This window comes from Stylophora pistillata, chromosome 3 (genome assembly GCF_964205215.1).
Source record: "Stylophora pistillata chromosome 3, jaStyPist1.2, whole genome shotgun sequence".
NCBI classification, from domain to species: domain Eukaryota; kingdom Metazoa; phylum Cnidaria; class Anthozoa; order Scleractinia; family Pocilloporidae; genus Stylophora; species Stylophora pistillata.
Window position 1 is genome coordinate 44,015,251 of NC_142521.1, and position 21,522 is coordinate 44,036,772.

General features: G+C 38.0%; 2 protein-coding genes across 2 annotated transcripts; one reads left to right on the forward strand and one right to left on the reverse strand.

Annotated features, from left to right (window-relative positions):
- Positions 1 to 233: 233 nt before the first annotated feature.
- LOC111343759 (solute carrier family 22 member 15-like) lies at positions 234 to 10,122 on the forward strand. The gene is made up of 10 exons (XM_088752435.1): positions 234 to 392; positions 3,853 to 4,130; positions 4,716 to 4,944; positions 5,342 to 5,540; positions 5,902 to 6,111; positions 6,981 to 7,115; positions 7,668 to 7,765; positions 8,220 to 8,331; positions 9,041 to 9,113; positions 9,524 to 10,122. The coding sequence occupies exons 2-10, from the start codon at positions 3,855 to 3,857 to the stop codon at positions 9,776 to 9,778; spliced, it is 1,587 nt and encodes a 528-aa protein (XP_088608561.1). The 5' UTR covers positions 234 to 392; positions 3,853 to 3,854; the 3' UTR covers positions 9,779 to 10,122.
- A 532-nt stretch (positions 10,123 to 10,654) lies between these two features.
- LOC111343761 (organic cation transporter protein) lies at positions 10,655 to 19,622 on the reverse strand. Its single transcript, XM_022950942.2, is given in 11 exon segments — positions 10,655 to 10,743; positions 10,745 to 10,912; positions 12,691 to 12,763; positions 13,374 to 13,485; positions 14,022 to 14,122; positions 14,573 to 14,707; positions 15,220 to 15,426; positions 15,601 to 15,799; positions 16,526 to 16,754; positions 17,789 to 18,075; positions 19,510 to 19,622. Coding segments are annotated over 10 exon segments (1,539 nt in total). The 5' UTR covers positions 18,074 to 18,075; positions 19,510 to 19,622; the 3' UTR covers positions 10,655 to 10,713.
- Positions 19,623 to 21,522: the final 1,900 nt, after the last annotated feature.

Here is a 21,522-nt window from a genome sequence, read left to right on the forward strand (position 1 = left end):
TTCAGCCACCTTAGTCTCTGTAACGAAGTTTGGAATTTTAATATGATCTCTCTTGCGTTTCAATACAAGCGCTTCTAGGATATATATGTGGTTTAAAATATCAATATTCCATAGGGACGACATTCTAGTGTCTGACAAGCATTGTCGTAAAACCCTTGACATTTTTCCCCCAATGCTAAAAATTCTTGCATATTAAGATATCTGCTTCAACACATTTAAATAATTCTCTTGAACAGTCATGCGTCAAAAATTGTTTTCAACTGACTTTGCACGCGGGTGCTGTTTATTTCAATTTATTCACAAGAGCGAAACTAACACAACCGCAAGGCCTTCGCAAGTTTGTTGAAAGTTAGGAGTTCAGTGAAAATTTGCGGCATCCTTTATCGTCAAAGGTACTTCAGTTTTTTGTCTTTCTAAGTTAACTTCATATCATAATTAGCAAGGGGTATCTAGCTGGTGTATTATGCACAAATTCTGATATCATGACTCATCCGCACGACGTCTTTGTTAGCGACCATCAGCCGATTACGCAGATCTCGGCAATGCGACTATAGATTTCACATAGCTTTCCTTAGGTTGAGTTAGGTTTTAACATGTACAGCATATATCAGAGTAAAATTTTACAAGCTAGGACTATATAAGAGTAATAACAGAAATTTTGAATTACTCCAATTTGTTCTTGCGCCAGTTTTGACTCGCAAATCGCGGAAGAACTATAAACAATTTACCAATATTCTGCATACGAATTCAAGCTTATCTTGCCCAGAACATACTAGAAGAGCTGAGTAGTTTTTGTTTTTGTTTGATTTTTGTTGTTTTTTTTTTGTGCAAGAATTTGATGGGATCATGCATATTCTTGAGATTATAGCTCGAGTTAGTGAACTCGGTGTAAGTTTTGCAATAATGCAGTGCATTCGTTCCTTAAGATGCCGAGAGTATACAAGTATTTTCGTTACTTGATAACTTCAACATTTATCTATATTCAGTTTAGGTTTATTAGATCGCTGAACTACCTAAAGCCATGTGCCCTCCTCCATACAAGTGCACAACAAAACGAAAATAATTGATATTACCGTTGCAATGAAATACTTTGCGTTCCACTATTCTCAGAAAAAACGGTTTGGAAATGAACATTCTAAGCGTAATATTTGAATCCTCTTTATACCAAGCCGAATTTATGGTCAACGACACCGAGAGTCTGGTTCAAAATGAATGCTTTGTGATCTATGACCTCAGTCTTCTTTATTCATATTAGCATGCAAGAACTGGAGAAGAAAAACAAACAGTCCAACAACCACACACAAACTGAAATCTCACAATTCTCATTTTTGCTCCGACAAAGAAAAAAGATAATGAACTGTGACGTGCACAGCTATTGAAAATCAAATTGACAAAAACTCAGACTTTTCAGTTCTAAATTCGCTTTGGCGATTCATCAACCTTTATCAGTCTCGAGTTGATACGCTTCATTTACCTGCAGTAGCAATTACACAACATTTCCTTTCAAACCTAACTGCCATGGTACTTGTAAAATAAGTGGCAGTTCTTACTCGGTCAAAAATTAAGGGTGCTCTTTACACGATGCTTCAGGGCTCTGCATTGATAACTAAGTTTCGTGCATTTAACACTAAATCCTTTTCAAAAAAATGACAGTGGTTCGAACTAGGGTTGCAAAATGTAAATTATTGTAAATCGAGTCGAAACCCTCAGGCATCTATTCGTTCCTTTTCAATTTCAATTTTATCAAAACAGTACTGTTTATGATTCGCCAGTTGCTTCATGGGTCACCACCCTCCTTCAAATGGTTGACAAGTAATCAATTTTAAATAATTCTAAAGCTTTTGACTTTTCAGATCTTAACACCAAAACGCTAAAAAATATCTTAATCTCTTTTTAGCATCGTTTTGTTTTTAAGATAAATATATCTTATTAGACGTTTTGTTGTGTAGTATCGCTGAGTATTTTTACGAGTTGTGCCATATATTGACGAGCCTGTAGTGCGAGTCAAAATACAAATAACGAATAAAAAATACTCAGCGATACTACACAACAAAACGTCTAATAAGTTATTTATTATCCAACACGCCAAACTTTTATTTCAGTGCGTGCGAATTTCGCGGATATTTATTTACTGGGAGTGCGTGACAGAAGTGGGCGAAGCGGAACGGAATTGACGCGTTGTCGTGTTACTTTTTCTATTTCCTTCAATAAATGAAGAAATTTTCTGGTCGTCTAACTGTTTTTCTTCGTTCGATTCATGTAATAAACTTGGATCTATGTTTGCCAGCCATTCTGACTCTTCGTCGTCGGAAATATGGTTCAAATTGTCCGCCATTTTTTTTTTTTTTTTTTTTTTGGAACTACAATCCAATTCTTCGCTTGCCCGATGCGAGAAAACCTGTTTAACCGGTACTCTAGGGTACAAATACCGCGTGATATTTGTAATTGTCTATGGCGTAATTTGTACTCTAGGAACTGTAGTTGGATAATAATTACACTTATCATCTTCTTACAAGACCTCGCAATGATTTGTTGTTGAAAGAATGAAATACAGGAGCGAGACAAAGGAATAATACTTTTAAGACCAGTTTAAAGACAAGTTTGTTATGTAAATAAACATAGAAAAAACAATTACATCTGGGGTTAATCTGAGTTTGGCTTGACTGGTCAGTTGACAGCCTGGCTGATACTGACCCAAACATTTAGGTACATGACTAGTTGGTGTGCCTCCAAGTTGTCTTACAGGACTTAAATGATAAAATTAAAGAGGCAGACCTACTTGGTGACAAACTTAAATATAGAAAGGACTTTTACAGGCCTAATTCACTACCTAATAACTTTTACTTTTGGAGTGATCTCGTACAAGAACGGAAATTTTTCTCTTGATAAAACTAAGCGGTAAATAATTTTTTTTCTGGTAGCTCCCTGGAGTACTGGTATTTTATTTCAAATTCCGGCAGCAATTATTGGGAAGGTTTGCGGGTTTTATGTAGAAATTTAATTTGAGGTAGAAAAGCGATTGTGGTGAGAATGGATATTAGTTGTTTTCGCCGTAAACTACGTTTATTCATCGGTGCTAAAGTAATGTTAGCATCAAGCATCCATTGAGATAAATTTTCATAATAGAAAAAGCGTAGAGGTAGAAGTTTAGTTTATCTTTGCAAAATACACGATACTTTGTGCATATTTCTGTAGCCATAATATTATGTTTAGGAGAGAATATCTGGCCTGAGCCCAAGCTGGAGATAATTCTGAGCAAATGTAGAGAGAAATGAAAGATTGGTAAATATTTAATAGAATACGTGGAAGGACAAAGTGCAATTATACCAAAAGTTTTGCTAAAATTTAAACCAATTTATTCAATAATGTTCTTCCAAGAAATATCATAATCAGTATGAATATTCGCAAGTACTTTACGTAATCTTTACAATCAAGGAAGAAATTCGTATCCTTATCATTGTCAAATATACCTATTTTGTTTTTTATAATCTTTAAAGTGTAAATAGTTTTTAAATTTTAACTTAGGATGGAGGGCCACTGGTTCGTCAGTTTTAAACTGTTATGTGTTACCCTCTGTAAATAAAGTTGTTACTTACTTACTTACTTATTTAAGGTTGAAAGAGGAATAAACTCATGAGATAGCTGTATAAAAAGTGTCAGAAGAATCTTAACACAGTTTTGTTTTGTTTATTTCCACATTCATTCCTTGATGCAACCCTTCAATCACTTATATCAATCTCTTATTTATCATTGTTAAAGATCGACGGATTGAAGAATATGAGGATTTACTCAATTTTTTTTTACTAGTTAACTTACTTATCTAGTATACCTATTTATTTACCTATTTCTTAGAAATGGCTCTCACTATAGATGAGGTTTTCGAGAAAATTGGAAGCTTTGGTCGATACCAAAAGTTTTTGCTGCTCGGCTGCAATGGGCTGGTTTTCTTTTGGATGGGTTTCGCTGTGCTTATCATGACATTCATAACAGCTGATCCCGGATGGAAATGTGTAGCGAATAGTACCCAATGCCGCTTTAATGGCTCCATGCCGGCATCCAACAAGAGTCGGTGTGATATGAATCGGAGCGAATGGGTATTTAATGATGACCTGACATCTGTGGCGACAGAGGTAAGTGACATTTGAGCCACAACTTGACATCAGCCCGGTAATTATTCCATGAATAGTTTTCGAATTGCAAGTTTCCCCTGACATGGGGAAAATGTAACATTGACACATTTCCTCAAAGAATTGCCTCTATGATAGCACTTGGTATACCAATTTTAATTTCGAACAGAAAAACTTTTCAAAGAAAACAAAAACCTGTCCATGAGGAAGTTTCCTGGTGTTTATGACTTAGTTAAAAAAGTTGACCTTAGGAGAGAAAGAGCAGGGACTCATAAGAGTGTCTATAGTGCTATTTCCGAATTTCTGTGACACCAGTGGACGATTTTTTTTCAGTTGGGAGATACCCAGAAAGGGTGTAAGGAAATACCTGAAAAAAATTGGTTTTCTCAAATATTTAGGTTGTTCAAGCCAAAATCCTGGAGAAGAGCGGCAGATTCCAAAGCCAAATTTGCGTGTTTAAATTAATACCTAGACAATTTTGTGGTTTTTATGCTTCTTCTTTTCATAAATGGCAAATTGAAGGCCATCATAATGCAATTTGATCATCAGCAAACTTTAAATTGTTCATTATTAATTCTTATTTTCCAGTTTGATCTTGTCTGCGACAAAGCAATATATGCAACCATAGCATCATCCATGATATTTTTGGGTTTCCTCCTTGGGGGAATAACAGTTGGTCCTTTCGCTGACAAGCTGGGCAGACGACTCACCATTTATTTGTACGGTTTCATCATCGCTTTGTTCAGTCTTCTGACTGCTTTTCCGCATGCGTATTGGCTGTTTGCTGTCTTCCGTTTCCTCGTCGGATTTGGAGTTGGTAAATGACGAAATTATGATAACAACCCCCTATTCCTGTTATAAAACTCCTGTTAAAATTCCATTTTCCTCACATCATGCCACATCACCTAGTCTCCAGATCCCCATTTTTCTTTTCCTTCTATCCCTTCTCTTATTTCTCCTTTTCAATCCCATCATGACTCTCGCCCCCCATTCTGCCCCTTTCACTCTTCCCCACAAATTTTCCCTTTGCTTCCTCGTCTTTCTTCCTCTTCCACTCTTTTCATACTTCCGCCTTCTCTTCTGTTTCTTTTTCTAATGGGCATAATGAAAATGGCTCGTCTAGTTCACTTATTCCTTGTTCAGCTTTCCCATTCATTTTATCCCAACAGACCTTATCCATAACAGTTTTAATTAAGAGACAGGCATGTTTGCAGGTGGTGCTAGCATCAGCATTTACGTGTTAGTGACAGAGATGGTTGGTGTTCGTCACCGAAGTCTAATCGGCGTTTCATTGTGGTACTGCTGGACATTTTCTCTTCTCTTTTTGGATCTTCTTGCATATCTCATTCGTGATTGGAGAAAACTGGCCATCGCCTGTGGTGTTCCAGCTATTCCAGTTGTTCTCGGATGGTTGTAAGTTTTACTAATGTTTTTTTCGATACTCTATACAAGTAAAGGGTAATGCACATACGTGAGCACGCAAATGCTCCCTTTACAAAATGCGCCTACGAATAAGCAATGCAGCTCTTTAAATTTATTCTTTGCAACATTTTTTTCTGTGTAGTTATTCTCATGAAATTAAGTAACTGTGCAAAGAAAACATTTTGATATTTCTAAAACTTGCATAATCATGCTGAAACCAGTACAATACATCTTATTTGTTCGTGATAGAGATGTGCACATCTTGAGGACTGAGGTGAAATGTTCATTGACGCAATTATGAATATAAAATTTTCAATAAAAAATATTGAAAATTTGAACCCCGCACATTTAGCATCACAAAGGAATCTCCCCGCTGGTTGTTATTGAAGGGAAAAATTAAGCGAGCTGAGGTTATTCTCAAACGTATCGCTGAAGTTAACCGCAAGGAAATGCCAAAAGAGGACCTGGCGAAACCTGATGACCAGATTCGAATTGGAGATTTGCGCGACTTGTTCTCATCCAAACTGATGGCACGAAAGACATTGTTGTCATGGTATATTTGGTAAGTATGTTATTCAGAAAATATTGATTCGCTTATTTTTTGTTGCTATGGGCGCTGCATTGTTTATTGTTGTTTTCGTGGCATCGCTGCTGATGTTTCCGCAAATGATAAGTTGGTGTCTCACTTTCTTTGTAGAAGAATACTTAAAGGTGACGTTTGATTTGCTTTTGTTTTGTGTTATTCTGCCGGTTTTCTCCTTTTTTTTTTTTTGTAGTTGTTCTGCGTGCTCTGTTTTGTGTGTTTTATTTTATTCTATTTTTTTATGTTTGTTTCAGTTTGTTTGCTTGTTTTTGAATTGTTTGGTAATACTTTAAACTGCTTCGTTTTTTGTTACTTTGTTTGTTTTTGTTTTTTTTTTTTTTTTTCGATTTGTGTGTTTACTTTGTTTACGCCGCAGAAACTTTGTGAAAAATTCTAATGGTAGGCAAGGAAACTTTGCAGTCTCAAAGTTCTTCATTGCATAGAGCAGTGGCATATTCAAGGGAAGGAACCTGGGGTGCTGACCTTTCTCTATCAGATCTGTGGGACTTTTTTATACTTGTCTGAAACCGAGAATCATCTAACAACAAACTACAAGATCGCATATTACTGTTCAACTTAACGTATTTTAAGTCTACTTATCTGAAATATTTACCAACATATTTATGGTTTTGGTTTAAGAAAACATAATTATATTCTGTATTTTCTGGATCAGGTTACCCATCCTTTTAAAAAACCCCTGGATTCGTCTCCGGAAGGCCAGGAGGAACAAAAATTTCCAACACTTTGTTTTCTATGATTGCTCTTACTGTTTAATCGCAAAACCGTTTAAGGTAGAAATGGGTCATTTTTAAATTGAGGTTGATTTCCTTTTTCTGTCAAACTTTCAGGTTCGTATGTGGCATGGTTTACTATGGAGTGTACCTTAGCACTCCAAATGTGGGTGGAAACTTATACATGAACTTCTTTCTCACAAGTTTTATTGAAGTATTCTGCCTTCCAATCATTGTGTGGTCATCAGATAAGTGAGTTCAAAGCAAAACCTGTGAGAAGTTCCTCCGCAATCACTTTCCATGTAGGAAATGAAACAGTTTCATTTCATTTTTGTCCTTAAGCAGTAGAGTGTCATGGGTTTGTGAACTGAGGCATTTTCTGTAATAGCTTTTCTTCTTAGACAAGCTGCCATGAAAAAAAAAAAAAAAAAAAAAAAAAAAACTAATTCACTTTTCAAAGGTACCAAATGATTGCTTTGGGTTAACTTTGGGGAAAAATAAAAATATTGAACGATAATAGCTGAAAGTCCTTCCTAAAACACACTTTTAACAAAATTATGAATGAACAAATTGATAAGTGAATGAAAGAATGAGTAAACGAGACAATTAAAGTGAATCATTAAATGCATCAGCCAATAAATTAATTAAAAAGTGAATGAAAACCGTGGTGAAACAACGTCTACTGAGACTCGAAGCGGGTAGACCAAACGGTTGTAAATCATTTTGGCTTTTACAGTGGTCATGGAAACCTCCAAGCCATAGAAGATGCTATCTTTGACTCTGTGTTTCCCATGTTTGCTTCAGATTTGGAAGGAAAAAGGTTATCATTGGTAGTTTAATCTTTGCTGCTTTATCTTCTGTTGGGGCAGTACTTTTGACCACAGATGACGATTCCAACAAAGGTAGATACTTCGTTAGGAGGGATTTTTATTTTGTCGCATGTTTTGAGCCACGGTGATACAGCATATTCGGGCACGACGCTCTTTGGATTGACAAAGAAACCAGCAGCTAAAGGAATTTGAGCAAATGCGCTGTAACCAAACTGATTTACCAAAAACTAACTTTTTACTGACATCTGAGATTCGTACCAGGAAGAGATCGGTTTCAAAACGTGTTGCGAAGGCCTTTCCACCGAGATAATTTCCTATCGGCTAATGTATTTTTTTAAACTAGTTTCTCTGCGATGTCCTCATCATAATAGATGCAGGTGTGCAATATTTTTTACTCGAAATTGTCTATTTTACAAGGGCGCAGGGTATATGGTTGTATACATGTGTAGTTGGGATAAATACATATATATTTTTTTATTTTTTACGATTTCTCTCCGTTGATTTTCGTTCTTCTTTTCCTTCTAAGGGATGCTGATTGGAAGAATAATCTTTTCAATGGTCTTTGCTAAGGTTTTCATAACCATAACGTTTGATTTGGCCTACGTATACTCTGCAGAGCTCTTTCCTACTGTAATCAGGTAATGGCTGTAACTTGGTTATCCTTCGGCAGGCGCGGTGGCTTAGTCGTTGACGCACAGCGTTCCGTATTGAGAAGTCTGGGAACCACACCTGACCTTGTCAATGCATGTCATGTTCCTTGGCGAGACATTCTCACAACTGAAAACCATAAACGGTTACAAGCGAATTTTCAGAGACTGAAATCTGACAAAACATAGAGGTAACCAGAGGTTGAACTGAAGTGCCTCTGTGTCTGACAGTAAACACTCGCTAATTTTGCAGATGTTTATCTAATTTCAGTTATTCTTCATGTTTCCAAATTCTGTTAGCTCTACACCTAAATAATCTGCTTCATCTAAAATGAATTTAATTAAGTTAATTTCTTTTCATTTAAAAAGCGTGATTGCGCTAGCGTGTTTACCTCCGTGTTCCCGTTCAACTCAATTCATGTTACGACTCACATAAAAGGCTTCATGCAATATCTTGTTCGTACACACTCTCGCAAACTTAGCTGCAGGCAGCAAAATGTAAAACGGCTGTCTCCTCTTAAAGGGGGGGGGGGGGGAGAGACAGCCTCAGACATCTTGTGATTTGAATTTGAGGCAATAAATGACGAGATTCTACCGTCCATAACAGAGCACCTATTAATTTCAAGCGTTGCCGAATAATCGTCTTCAAATTAAATCATCCTGTAATTCAAGTTATGTTTTCCTATTCAACTCTCACCAGAAACATCGGTATGGGAACCTCTACCGCTTCTGCAAGAGTTGGAGCATTTTGTTCACCGTACATTGTTTACTTGGTTGGTAAATCCGTTCTATTTTTCGTTTAGTCAATCAATTTTTTAATCTAAAGACGCTTTCTACATTAGTGATAGAGAGAACAAGACGCCTGTCGTTCATGAACCCATAATGGCTTGCGTCATCGAATTCCGTAAGGAACCAGTCACAATTTATCACCCAGGAGAGGGGGAAAGAGAATTTTTTGGAGGATCACATGGTTTTCAGGGGGAACATGGGGGAATAAGTTGTCACCGACAGAGTATAAAGACAGACCATAGAAAATTTTAACTGCCATTGAAGGGGGGAATCAGATCAAGTAAATTTTATCGTGACGAAATATGTCCGAACCCCCCCCCCCCCCCTCATAATAACTGGTGCCTAACATTTTACATTCATTATCATTTTTGTTTTTTTTGCCATGTCAATGCAGAATAACATCCACAAAATGTTGCCATACGCCGTTATGGGAGGCAATGCCCTGCTTTGTGGTTTGCTGTGCTTGACTCTTCCCGAAACCGCAAACCAACCAACTCTTGAGACGATTGATGGTAAGAAATCTAGCACCCACTCCGAAGAAGAGGAGGACGAAGATGACGAGAAGACCAACGATAACAACAAAAATGTCACCGAGGAAGAAAAGGAAGCTTTAGTTAATGGAGAAGTTGCTGGTGATGACAATGCGTAGATAAAATGCATTTTACGGGCATAATTGGCCAAGGAGAGGGATATGAAACTAGTAAACCAATTGTAAACTGTCTACATATTCATTGAAGTCGAAGGAGAATAGCTACGCGCTGATCCGGCAGGAATCATAACTCTGATTGTAGGTGTACGCTTTCATAGAACGACATAGGATAATTTTTCTGGCTTTAGAAGCTAGCATTCCATTTTTTGTTTAAAATTGTAGGAGGCGTTTATTTACGGACCTACGCTTCCACTTAAAGTGAATTTTTCATTTGGTAAAATTGACAAGTCATATTTTTCTTCTTTCGTGAACAGCCATTGCATTAAATCATGTTTTTTTTCAAACGTTGCGTATATTTCTTTTGTCATAGTATCTTCTTTACCCTCTTAATATTTTATTTTATTTTATTTTACCCACTACAAATATTTGAGCCTAATGTGGCCTTCGAGGAATATGGAGCAGTAATGTACATTGAAATAGTGCTGACTCACTCACTCACTCACTCACGTACCTACTTGCTTATTTACCATGAACCTGCGAGAAAACAGGTTTCCTTTGTAGGTTCTACAATATGTGGAATACATAATAAAGGTACAGTAATCAAGCAATACCTAACTGAACATGGCTCGGCTAAACAGCGCGCTACATGATCGAATTTTTTAAAACTGTCAACGGTCTAACATAATCTATGCGATTCTGGGGATCGTCTTAGATGCATAATCGAAGTTTCCGTAAAAACAATGATAAGTAGAGTTCTAGAATTAGAGCGGTTTTCCTTTTGTACACAATCAGTCATTTTTGGTAGAAAGCTATATATTTCCAAGAGTGATTTTCCGGAAAAACCCAAGCATCTGAATAAGGAGAAAAACAAAGGCATTCCGGCAAAAATTTTGATGCTGTTTATTATTCGATTTTGTGTGGTTGTTTCCTTCCTTCTACAAATGGTTATTGTCTGTTTTTTTTTCCCTTTTCATCATCGTGAGCAAGCAGCTCCATCTTTTGTCCTTCCTCTGTTGTTTCCATGACTTCCATGGTTGGTTGATCTCTTGTCTCCGGTAACGTCATGCACAGTATCCCAGCTATCAATGCGTTCAAACCCATAATTCCAAACGGGAGCAGTTTGTGTACACGTTGCTACAGCAATAAAAACAGCCAGTAATAATGATTAAAAAACAATAATCGGTTTACTTTTTTAATTGATTAATAAATGTCATTTAATATTTCTAAGAACCTCTGTTGGGAAAATGAAGACTAATGATATGGTAGAAGACAGTTCTGATAACGTTTAGGAATGGCGTGGCGTGCCTCAAGGCAGCGTCCTGGGACCCATGTTTTTCAACATGTTCCTCAATGACCTCATCTTTCACATTAAGTCTGTAAGACTAAACACTTATGCTAATGACTGCCAACTGCACACATCTGATGTAGACCCAGTAGCCTTGGAACAGCGGATCAATCATGATATACAAATGGCAAAAAAATGGTTCGAAGACAATGGAATGAAAGCCAACCCCGCTAAACACCAAGGGATGGCTCTTGGCAAAACCGATTACTCTTTCTCCTTCTCAAACACAAGATGCCTGGAACTTTTTGGAATAATTCTTGATAATGAACTTAATTTCAAGGAACACATATCCTCTGTATGTAAAAAAAATAAATAATCAATTCAGTGTCTTCAAAAGAATTGGCAAACTTATTTCTACCGAAATTATGCTTCGCCTTTATAAAACGTTTATGTTACCCCATTTTCACTACTGTTCAATGATATGGCACTTTTGTAAGTCAGAGGACTCTGTTAAACTGGACACCTTGAATAGACGTATTTTAAGATTTGTTTTAAAGGACTGGGACTCGAACTATGATGATCTTTTAGACAAGGCAGGTGTGTGTGGTTTAGCCAACAGGAGGATACAAAATATGATGATTTGTATATTCAACTGTCTCCATCTTGGTAAATATCCGTGCTATTTGAAACAACTCATCAAGCTAAGATCTACTGCTTACTCCCTAAGGGGCACCAATATTTTATCACTTCCTAAGCCGTTTACAACCACATATGGTCTAAATTCTTTTAGCAATTCATCTGTTAAGTACTGGAACTCCCTCCCTGACCACTTTAGAAAGACTAGATTATAGTGAATTCAAGCGCAAACTGTTAGTGCACGATTGCTGTTAATATTACATTAATAATACATTATATTATAATATCAATGATTATTATATTACTATATTATGAATTATATTTTTATCTTTTTAGCCTTGTTCTTGCTGTAACTTTTAAAATTAGTAATTAGGATCGGAGATACTAGCCTGTAAGCTACACTGAAATCCGAGGATAAATAAAGCTTATGTATGTATATGTATGTATGGATAGCTTTTTTCTTAACCAGGTTGAGTCCTATGTAATCCTTGGTTTCTGAAGCAAAAAGATGCTAGAAACAAGTCTGCTCTCCCTGGGGGGATGCTTGCTTATCGCAACTCCCCCCTACCCCTTCCCCTAGAGTTTTTCCTGTTTCGCTGATTCCCAGTTAAACTCTAAGGGGGGTAGAGTAACCGTGAGAGTAAATGGCCTTACCCAAGAACACAGCACAAAATAACCCAGCCAGAATTCGAATCGAGACCTCTCGATCAGAGTTCCGCGCGCCGACCACAGAGCCGCCGCGCTTTTCACCATTTCTCGTATTGAGGCTAGCCTTAAATCCTGTATCCTTTACATCGATTATGTTTCTCAGTTGTCGATATCTCGTTTCGTACAAAGTGCATTTCTCTAAACATGTCCTGTGTCACTGTGCACTGGATTTTTTCTTTCGAGATATCTCCTCGAATGTTTTTCCGTGTAGAGAATCATATTAGAGACAGAAACAAACTATTACAAGGCACAGTGAAAAGTCATGAAAGACAATTAAACTTACCGAATAAACAATGTAAGTCGAGAGAAATGATCCAACGCGGGCAGCAGAAGTAGAAGTTCCCATTCCAACATTTCTGTTAGTTAAAACAAACAAAGATGAGTAGGAAAAAGTCGATGTAAAAGTGAACAGTAGATCCCTAAGGAAGACTGTTTGTAGTCTCTTGGTTAACTGTCGGAAATCTGTCGATTAAATGACGACCGTCTGTCGTTTACGTGTCGACCGTTTGTTGGTTGATTGTTGGTCATCTGTCGGTTGTCTTTCGGCTGAGTGTTAAATTTCGTGTTTTTTTCACCGTTGTAACTGATGTTCATCTGTCAGCAGACAAGTTAAGTTAGCTGTCGGCCAACAGTTGGTGATGACTCAATTACAAGGTTACCGTGTTACCACGATAGGCACAAATGACCAGTGACTATGCTTTAAGTTGAAACTAAGTTGAAAAAGGCAGATGACCTTCTGACTAACCGTTAAATTTCTGATTAGACAGTTAAAATTCCAAAGCTATTATGTTAGTTGGACCCATTCCAGCGACTTTATTGACCTATACAGAATTCTGATTTGTTATCATCATCTTCGTCTACATCGTCGTCGTCGTCGTCATCAACATCATCGTCATCATCATTATTCTTGTATAGCTCCTCGGACAAACTGTCCTTGCAAAGATAGGTAGATAGGTACATAATTACCTGAAAACTGTAGGAAATAGCTCAGCGGAATAAACGTAAAATCCGTCGAAAGCAAAGACGATGAAAAACTTCGCAATGCACAACGAAAAGATAATTTTTCCAGCCAGAATTCCTGAGATGGAAAATAGACAAACGCACAACTGTCAGCAGTGATAAATCCACTCTAATCCCCATTTTTTGAACAAAATGTCTTTCTAGCGTTTATTTTGAGTCACAAACAGCCGTTGAGGCTCTCGGGATATTCACGGTTGCAAGCTTGATACATGTAGGCTCGAAGAAGAAGCATGTGAAAAAATTGTGTGAAAAAGAAGACAGTTTGCTTTTCAATTACCATTTACGTGTCTTGCTGATGCATAATGCCATATGCATGAGAAATTATCAGACAAATTTAGTGTATCTGAATTTTACCATTGCGAGCGCCTGAGTACACTCCCAGAGAAGCGTCGTTAAACGATGAGCTGTACTTGGAATTGGGATGGGGATGGGAATGCCATCACTAGCTACTTTTTCGTTGAAATCGATAACTAAAGGATTTCAACTAAATAAATCGATTAAAACTACCAACAGGTAAAAATCGTAAACAATCCGCAATGTTCAAAATTTCCATTCATCCAAAACAGAAAGAACTTTACTAGATGGCCTCTGTACCTTTGCTTTCTCCATCGTCATATAGAGTGAGCACAACGGATCCAAATGAACCAAGAGCAGAAAAGAAAAGACCACAGCATATGGTCTTCTTGCGGCCAAATCTGTTGAATGTAGATGCACAATTAGGATTTGGGGGAAAACTGCCAAAAGTGGGAGCAATCTCGTTTTACGTTAGGAGCGGGGCGCAATCGAAAGGTGGTAGGGAGATACTTGCAATGGGGTGAAGTCACCATAAACCAGCAAAAGTAGTAAGGGGCAATTCAAATCTAAGGAGCTCGTTTCACGAAAGTTCCTTTTACTTTAAAAACCCAAGCTTATAATTAATTTCAAAACCTCTATCTAGGGAGTAGCACTACGGGAATATGCTCAAAACCAGTCCATTCTATGCATTTTTGTATGAATTTCTTAACTATCACAATCTTAGTCTTGCAATGAGTATATATGCCAAAAAGACGAGCAGCTTTTCGATCAGGACCGAAACCTACAGATACTTTCAATAAACGGGCTTCAGATCGCTGACGGAGCATATAGCATTATTGTTGTAGACAAACCTATTACATCCCCAGGCAAGGGCAGGGTAGGCGACCAAGGCTACAGTGCTTGTGATGAAGAAGTTGAGGTACACGTTACCACCAACAAACGGAGAGCTGTAGGACACTCCGTAGTACACCATACCATTTACGAACCTAAAATATGGAAGCGGGAAAAAAGTCACAAGATATGACATAGCCATGGCTATGGCAGGCTTAAAGCAAAGAAAAGATGGGTTGTGGGGGGGGGGGGGAGGGAGGGGAGTAATTAGACTGCCGATGGGCCAAAAGCAGAAGGCTATTCCTTGGAGTTCTCTCAATCCGCATGGAGATTTTTGACGCGGAGAAGTAGTGGCACTCCCCCTGTCCACAGAAAAAACCCAAATATTTTCATTGATCACTTTTAATCTGTGTATCTATTGTATCAGTGTTCTACATTTTATACTAAAAAGAAATCATTTATTAACAGGAATACAGGTCAGCAATAGATGAATTTTTAACCTAAAAAGTACACTAAATGGATATCGAGTGGGGTTGCGCCGAGTTGTTTGATGAGCAGATTGAAAGGAAACCACAAAATTGGAGTGTCTTTTCCAAATTTGGTATCTCCTGAGGAAAAAGCAGATGTTAGAGCTACATATCGAAAGGGATAAAAAAGATATATTTACCAGCAATACCAGGATATGAGTGTTTTATGCGTCATAGCACGCGTCTTGAACAAGTCTCGTAAGTCTCCCAGTCGCTGTTTCTCACAGTCCTGCAGAGGTTCTTGAGGTATTGGTTTCTTGTTGAATTTTGCAACCTTGTAGAGGACTTGTTCTGCTTTTTCAGTTTTTCCCTTTACAAGAAACCATCTTACTGACTCTGGAGTAAAACTGTGAAAATTAATGAGTTGACGATTATATTTTGAATTTCATTTCGTTCAAGATGTTAGCAGTGGGAAGGAAAAAAATTTTGCTGCTTTTTATTGTCATAAGTCATGATAAGGGAAGTGTTGCTATTTAATGGGTAGAGCGTGCTTATAAAAAAAATTAATAAAATCAACTTACAACCACCCCAGCACGAAGGGAATCGCTGGAGCCGCCATTATGATTGACAGCTTTCTCCAGTCCCTCACAAGATATGCCAGCCCGGCCAGAGCCATATTGGAGAGATTGAAAGAGTACCAAATAGAGCAGCCTGCCGTGCTGCGATGACGAATTCCAACGAGCTCCGTCAGGAGAACATAAGCGGCGATACTGTACCCGCCTAATGCAAAATTAAGAAATGAAGAACAGTTAAATTTGGCTATACATGGAATGAACATAGATACTTAACCCTTCAAAGAAGCTGTAGGAAATGGTCTGTATACCTTGAAAAAGGGACACAAACTTTGGACACCGACTCCGTAACCTGGCAGAAAAAGCAAAGCCACAACACACGGCTCATAAAAATCCTTTACTCTGTCTATTACAGAAAAGTCATTATACTTTTTTGTGCGCCTGCTAGAGGGTGGAAAAGGAGATTTACGATTTACGATTTTGTTAAGTGACAGATTTATGGCCAGGTTACTGGGTAGAACATGGCGGGGTCCGTAATCACCTTCACGGCACCTTTAAAAGCAATTTTCGAAAGGTGTGGTAGCTCTTTGGAATCTAGCTCTTTGAATCTCGAAGGGTGGCATGTGTCATAGTGTCATACTTAGTTTTTGGTGGCCACAATGATCAGTGTATTAATGGCTTCTGAGGCAAACTCTGTTTTCATTTCCTTTTCGAAAACTTCCAAAAATGCCGAAGCAGTTTCTAAAATGCAGTTTTGGGCAGTACTTGACCTAATCCTGTTTCATCCTATGTCATATGCTCTCAGTACGAATTCAAACTACAGGTGCTATGCTAAATCGAATGGCGTAAAAAGTCTAAAAATGTTTCTAGAACTTTGCATCACAAGCAGGTAACTGACTAGAAACCCTTTCTTCCTTACAGAAAATTCACTCACCTATCCCGAATCCAATCAAACATCTTAGGAGTGCAAAAATCCAGAAAGCCTCTGGAAAAGCGGCCAGCAGACTCATGACTGACAGGATGAGGCCAGATAAGTACATGGTGATCTTCCTGCCAAACTTGTCACTGAAAGGACCAACGACGATGCCGCCGAAAAAGAAGCCAACAAAAATCATGGACGATCCTATGGTACCGTACAAACCACGCTCGCAAACCAGATCAAACTACAGAGGCAAATAAGTCAGGTAGTAATAAGGTCCAGTGTAATAATAACAAAACATATTGATAATAATAGTAATAATAAAACATTTGTTTAAAAAAAATAAGTTGTTTTTCATAATCGCTTAGCTTTATGAAAGTAGCAGATTAAAAATTACTTAATAAATGGAGTAAATCTCTAAAGAAACTGTGCTGCTTCATGGGGGAGGGGGGTATTGCAATATTATTTGGTAATAACGTAAAATTTCTAACGTAGTAAGGCTTTTAAAGCTACCGTTTCTAGCGTTAGCCACTCGTCCTACGTTTTTCGTCGCCCTGGTGAACAGCCAACGTTCGAAACTTCAGTTCTAAAAACTCTCTACGGTGGCCACTCAATTGATAATAAAATCATCAGTTGATATCACTGAATGGCGATGCCTCCTGCAAATGTGTAATATGCTCGGCTGCTACTTCTTTTCTCCAGGATCGTGAATACCTCTTCAAGTTACATTTGGGGCAATAATATGCCCTCACTGAATACGTGTAATTAACTTCAGCTTTTCTTAACTAAGCCTACAGCAGGCTCTCATTGGCGCTTCTAAATGAGTATTTAGGGAGCTTCTCAGGAGGTCAGAAGTATGATCATGAGAAGAAATTCGAACTTTACCGGAGAAGAAACATGAGTATCAGGATTTGCTAATACTTTGCAAGAACCTTTCAAACTTAGAAGCGACGAATAGCACTATTTTTGCTTGAAATCAAGAAGGCTCCCCTCGACACCTGAGGACAAGCCGTCCTTTCTAACAACGGCATCAAGACGTAGCCTGTAAGAAGTGCCGGACGTACGTTATTCCGCCCGTGGAATAACGTACGTCCAGGAGATGTGTTGCGAAGAGTTTACCGGGGATTCGGCACTATCAGGACCAGAACTCTCGCCTGCTTGCTTTGCTCCATTTTTTCCCGCTGGCAAAGAATTGTCCGTGCCGAAGCGCTAATAATATCAGGACCTCCTCGCATCAAGACATAGAAGTACCTCATTTTTAATTTTCACTAATGTTACCTCTGTCACGACTGAAGTAAAATCATCCACAAACTCCCACTGATCACGAGAAATATTACATCTGAATTTATAGTCGGGATGTCTCGAATTCATGGTGCCGTTTAGTTGACAAACGCTGCTATTGGCCACACACCTCCATGGTGGCTCAGCGGTTATGAAGACCGGAATCATCACTGGCCAACCAAACCAGAAGAAAATCAGGCCATTTAAGAATACGAGGAGAAGAATTTGATAGCGACCAAAGCTACCTATCTTTTCTAAGTATTCATCCGTTGTAAGCGCCATGTCTGCGAGGAAGGGAACGTTACAATTAGCATTCTGAAGTGAGAACAGCAGGTCAGCATTCTTGAGCTTTCCCACAATAGTTCAAAATTCATAACGATTCAAAACATGACAAGAGTTAAAAGACATGAAATTACGCAAGAGAGATCGTAATTTTGTAGTGTGGACTTAGTACGAACAGAGAATTATAACAATAATTCTTTGGCATGCTGAAAAAGGCCACCATTTTTCAAATCTGCCCTTTTCCAGTGTCTTTCAGTAAACACTGGACTTAATTGTTTCAGGGCATTTGGGTGTTTTAAGTCATATCAAATCGTAATGATTCCCATCTTTGTTTCTTTTGTTCTATCACATATCCATCCAGCTGTCAGTGGCCATTATAATTACCTACACAATAACCATCCCGTTAGCTACGAAATGAGTTGCGAGTTGCAACGAGAACGAGACAATGAGGCTGAATTGTGTAACTATTTTTAACATGTCTTTTAGGAGACCGTCATACGACATGCAGTTTCAAGAGGCAGTTGATTGTTTTGAAATGAGTCTTGTTTGGATATCGTGAAACAACAAACAGGATTACATCACAGAACATGCCATTGCTCAGAGTTCGTTTCAGAAGTTAAAGAGTAGTGAAAATGACTTGCTTTTTGGTGCTCAGATTTGCATCTAATAAATGTATGGAAAGAGCGTCTGCTGTAATTGAGGAATGATTTGACGCGCTGCTTCATCCATCCGCGACAATAACTGAATATGCTTTTACTTTATTTACAATCCATGATAGTACAACTGAGTTCCTGTCGCTAGTTTCCATACAAGCAAAACTTGCAGATATCTCATTTCCATTGGATAGAAACATACTGGACGTTAATGAATCACAGCCTCAGTTAATAACATTGATATTTACCGACTACTGAGGAATTTAAAGGATGATATCTAGGAGTTGCTTGGTAATGAATACTGACAGATCTCAATATTATTAAAACGTCGAATGCACGGAGTATAACTCAGAAATTAAACGATGCCATCAGTTTTCCTTTATAAGATCAATTTTGATCGTTACACTCATCAACAAGGTTTAAAAGTAATTTCAGGGAAGTCTTAGGTCTTGAATGCCTTCGCGCTTGATAAATTTAGAGGCTGCTGTGAAATTATTAGTCGCATGAACTACAATGGCCCACTTTCAGATCGACTGCAATCGTACAAAAACGGTGAGTTGTTATTCATAATTGCTAAATATACTGGGTCCAGTTGTGTAAAGGGCGGGCAACACTATCCAAAGGATAAACTGCTATACAGCAAGTAAATGTTAGCAAAACGTACTACGCTATCTTGAAGTTAAAGATTTATTCAGTGGATAGTGTCACTTAACCTTCGAACAACCGGGGCCTGAATGGTAAAATTGATTACAAAGTGAATTTCGATATCTTAATGGTGCTTACCTTGGAAATTCAAACCAAGAGTGAATAAAAAAGTGGTTGCTTTCTAAATCTGTGCCCCTGTCACTGGCGTCTTTTAGCCTCTCAGCCCAGTCTTTATCATGTAAAAATTGACATAAAGTGCTCGCAGTTTGGGACACAGGTCACAAGGGTCATCATACGTCACGTTATGGACGCTTTGCACTTGGTTTGAGTTTGGAGTTTTCCTATTTATCAAAATCAAAATTGTGGGCCACCTTCATGTTGAAGTTATGTTTGCACGTGCAAGAGAGGATCTTAAGCAAACTATTACGGCGACAGCAACGAAAATATGGTAAATCAAAAGAGAATGAATAAAGAAAACAATAGCTCAGCATGTGTGTTTTAGAACTTTGAGTATCTTGTAGCCGTCCAGTGTGCATCACCAAAATTTTTAATGCTTTCGTTGGTAAAGGCGAGGGACGGATGCTCAAACGGTTATGTTCTATCTAAATAGGAAGTTATGTAGCAGCAGTTTCTTTTGGCGGAAATTTATAGAATTGGACATGATCTATTTTCTGTAGGGCTCGTTTCTCGAAAGTCCCCGGGTAACTTAACAAGCACGTAAAGCTGTTCTGTTCCCTTCGTGATGGGAATTTCAAAAGTCTTGAAAATAATACGATAGAACTATCAGCTAAAGAAACATAATGGACTGGTTTGGATTCAACAACAACACAAAAACAACAACAACAGCTTTGTTTAAATGTCTAATCTTCAAGCTTGCCCTCAGGCCTACTAATCGGGAACACTACTTAAATTACTTATTAATGATAGATATATATTAATAATACTATAAGATAATAAGATTTAACTATTCGAAACTTCTTCAAATATATACAATAGTCAATATACTTAAAAATACACATATGCAATAAAAACTATGTATGCAATTTTCATGTCAACTGTACTAGTTATAATATTTTCTGTTCATGAATTATGAGCTACACAGGTGGCACCTTTTGCATGCGTTTTCACTAACCAATTCGCTCAGATCTTTTTTCCTTATATTTTCTTTAAACCTTCTTAAGGAGGTCTCGTTTCTGTCCTTCATGCTCAATTTTGACCATAAAAATGGCCCAAAATATCTGAGGGAATGCTTTCTGTATTTGAACATGAAAGTCCGAGTTCCTCAGGTTCGAAGGCGATGGCGAGAAGAGTTCTAGTACATTGTAAGGCAGTAATCTATTCCAGATTTTGAAAATAAAGATAGCGATATCTTGTAATCTCATGTTATATAGACTAGTCATTCCAGCGTGTGTAAGAAGGTCACTATAAGGAGAGACTCGATCCTTGAAGACTGTACGTAGACCTCTTTCATTCATTCTCTCTAGTTTGTTTCTGTGAATTGCACGACATAAGTGCCACACCAAGCTACAGTATGTGAAGATGGGGTAGAACTGCAGTTTTATATATTCGTAGTTTTGCGTTCATCGGGATTAGATTCTTTAGCCTTTGTAGAACACCAATCGTTTTACTGGTCTTTATGCAGACCTCTGATATATGCTGCGAGAAATTCAAGTCTTTATCAATAATTACGCCTAGCAGTTTGAATGCATCGGTAAAGTTGATTCTGCAATCATCAATCACTAACTCCATTTGTTGCGTGTCCCTTGCTATAGCCATTGCTTGGTATTTGTTATAATTGCCTTGCAGAAAATTTGTTTTATACCACCTCGATGTCTCTTCCCGATCTTTTTTAATTCTGTCTATAGCTGTGTGCAGATTCAAGTTGGAGCAGTAAATCTCATGGTCATCGGCATAGGCAGACAACTGAGATTTAACGCCAGTGTAGAATAAATCATTTTGAAACACGTTCCACAACAGCGGTCCCAAGGATGACGCTTGCGGGCAGCCTCGTTTGACAGCTTTCCAAGCACTTTGTTACGTGCACGAATGACTAACAAATGTCCGCTAACAAAGCATATATGAAAATAGACTCCCGAGTACGATATATGGCACGCAACAAAAATGTAACAACAAGCAATTACCCATTTTGAC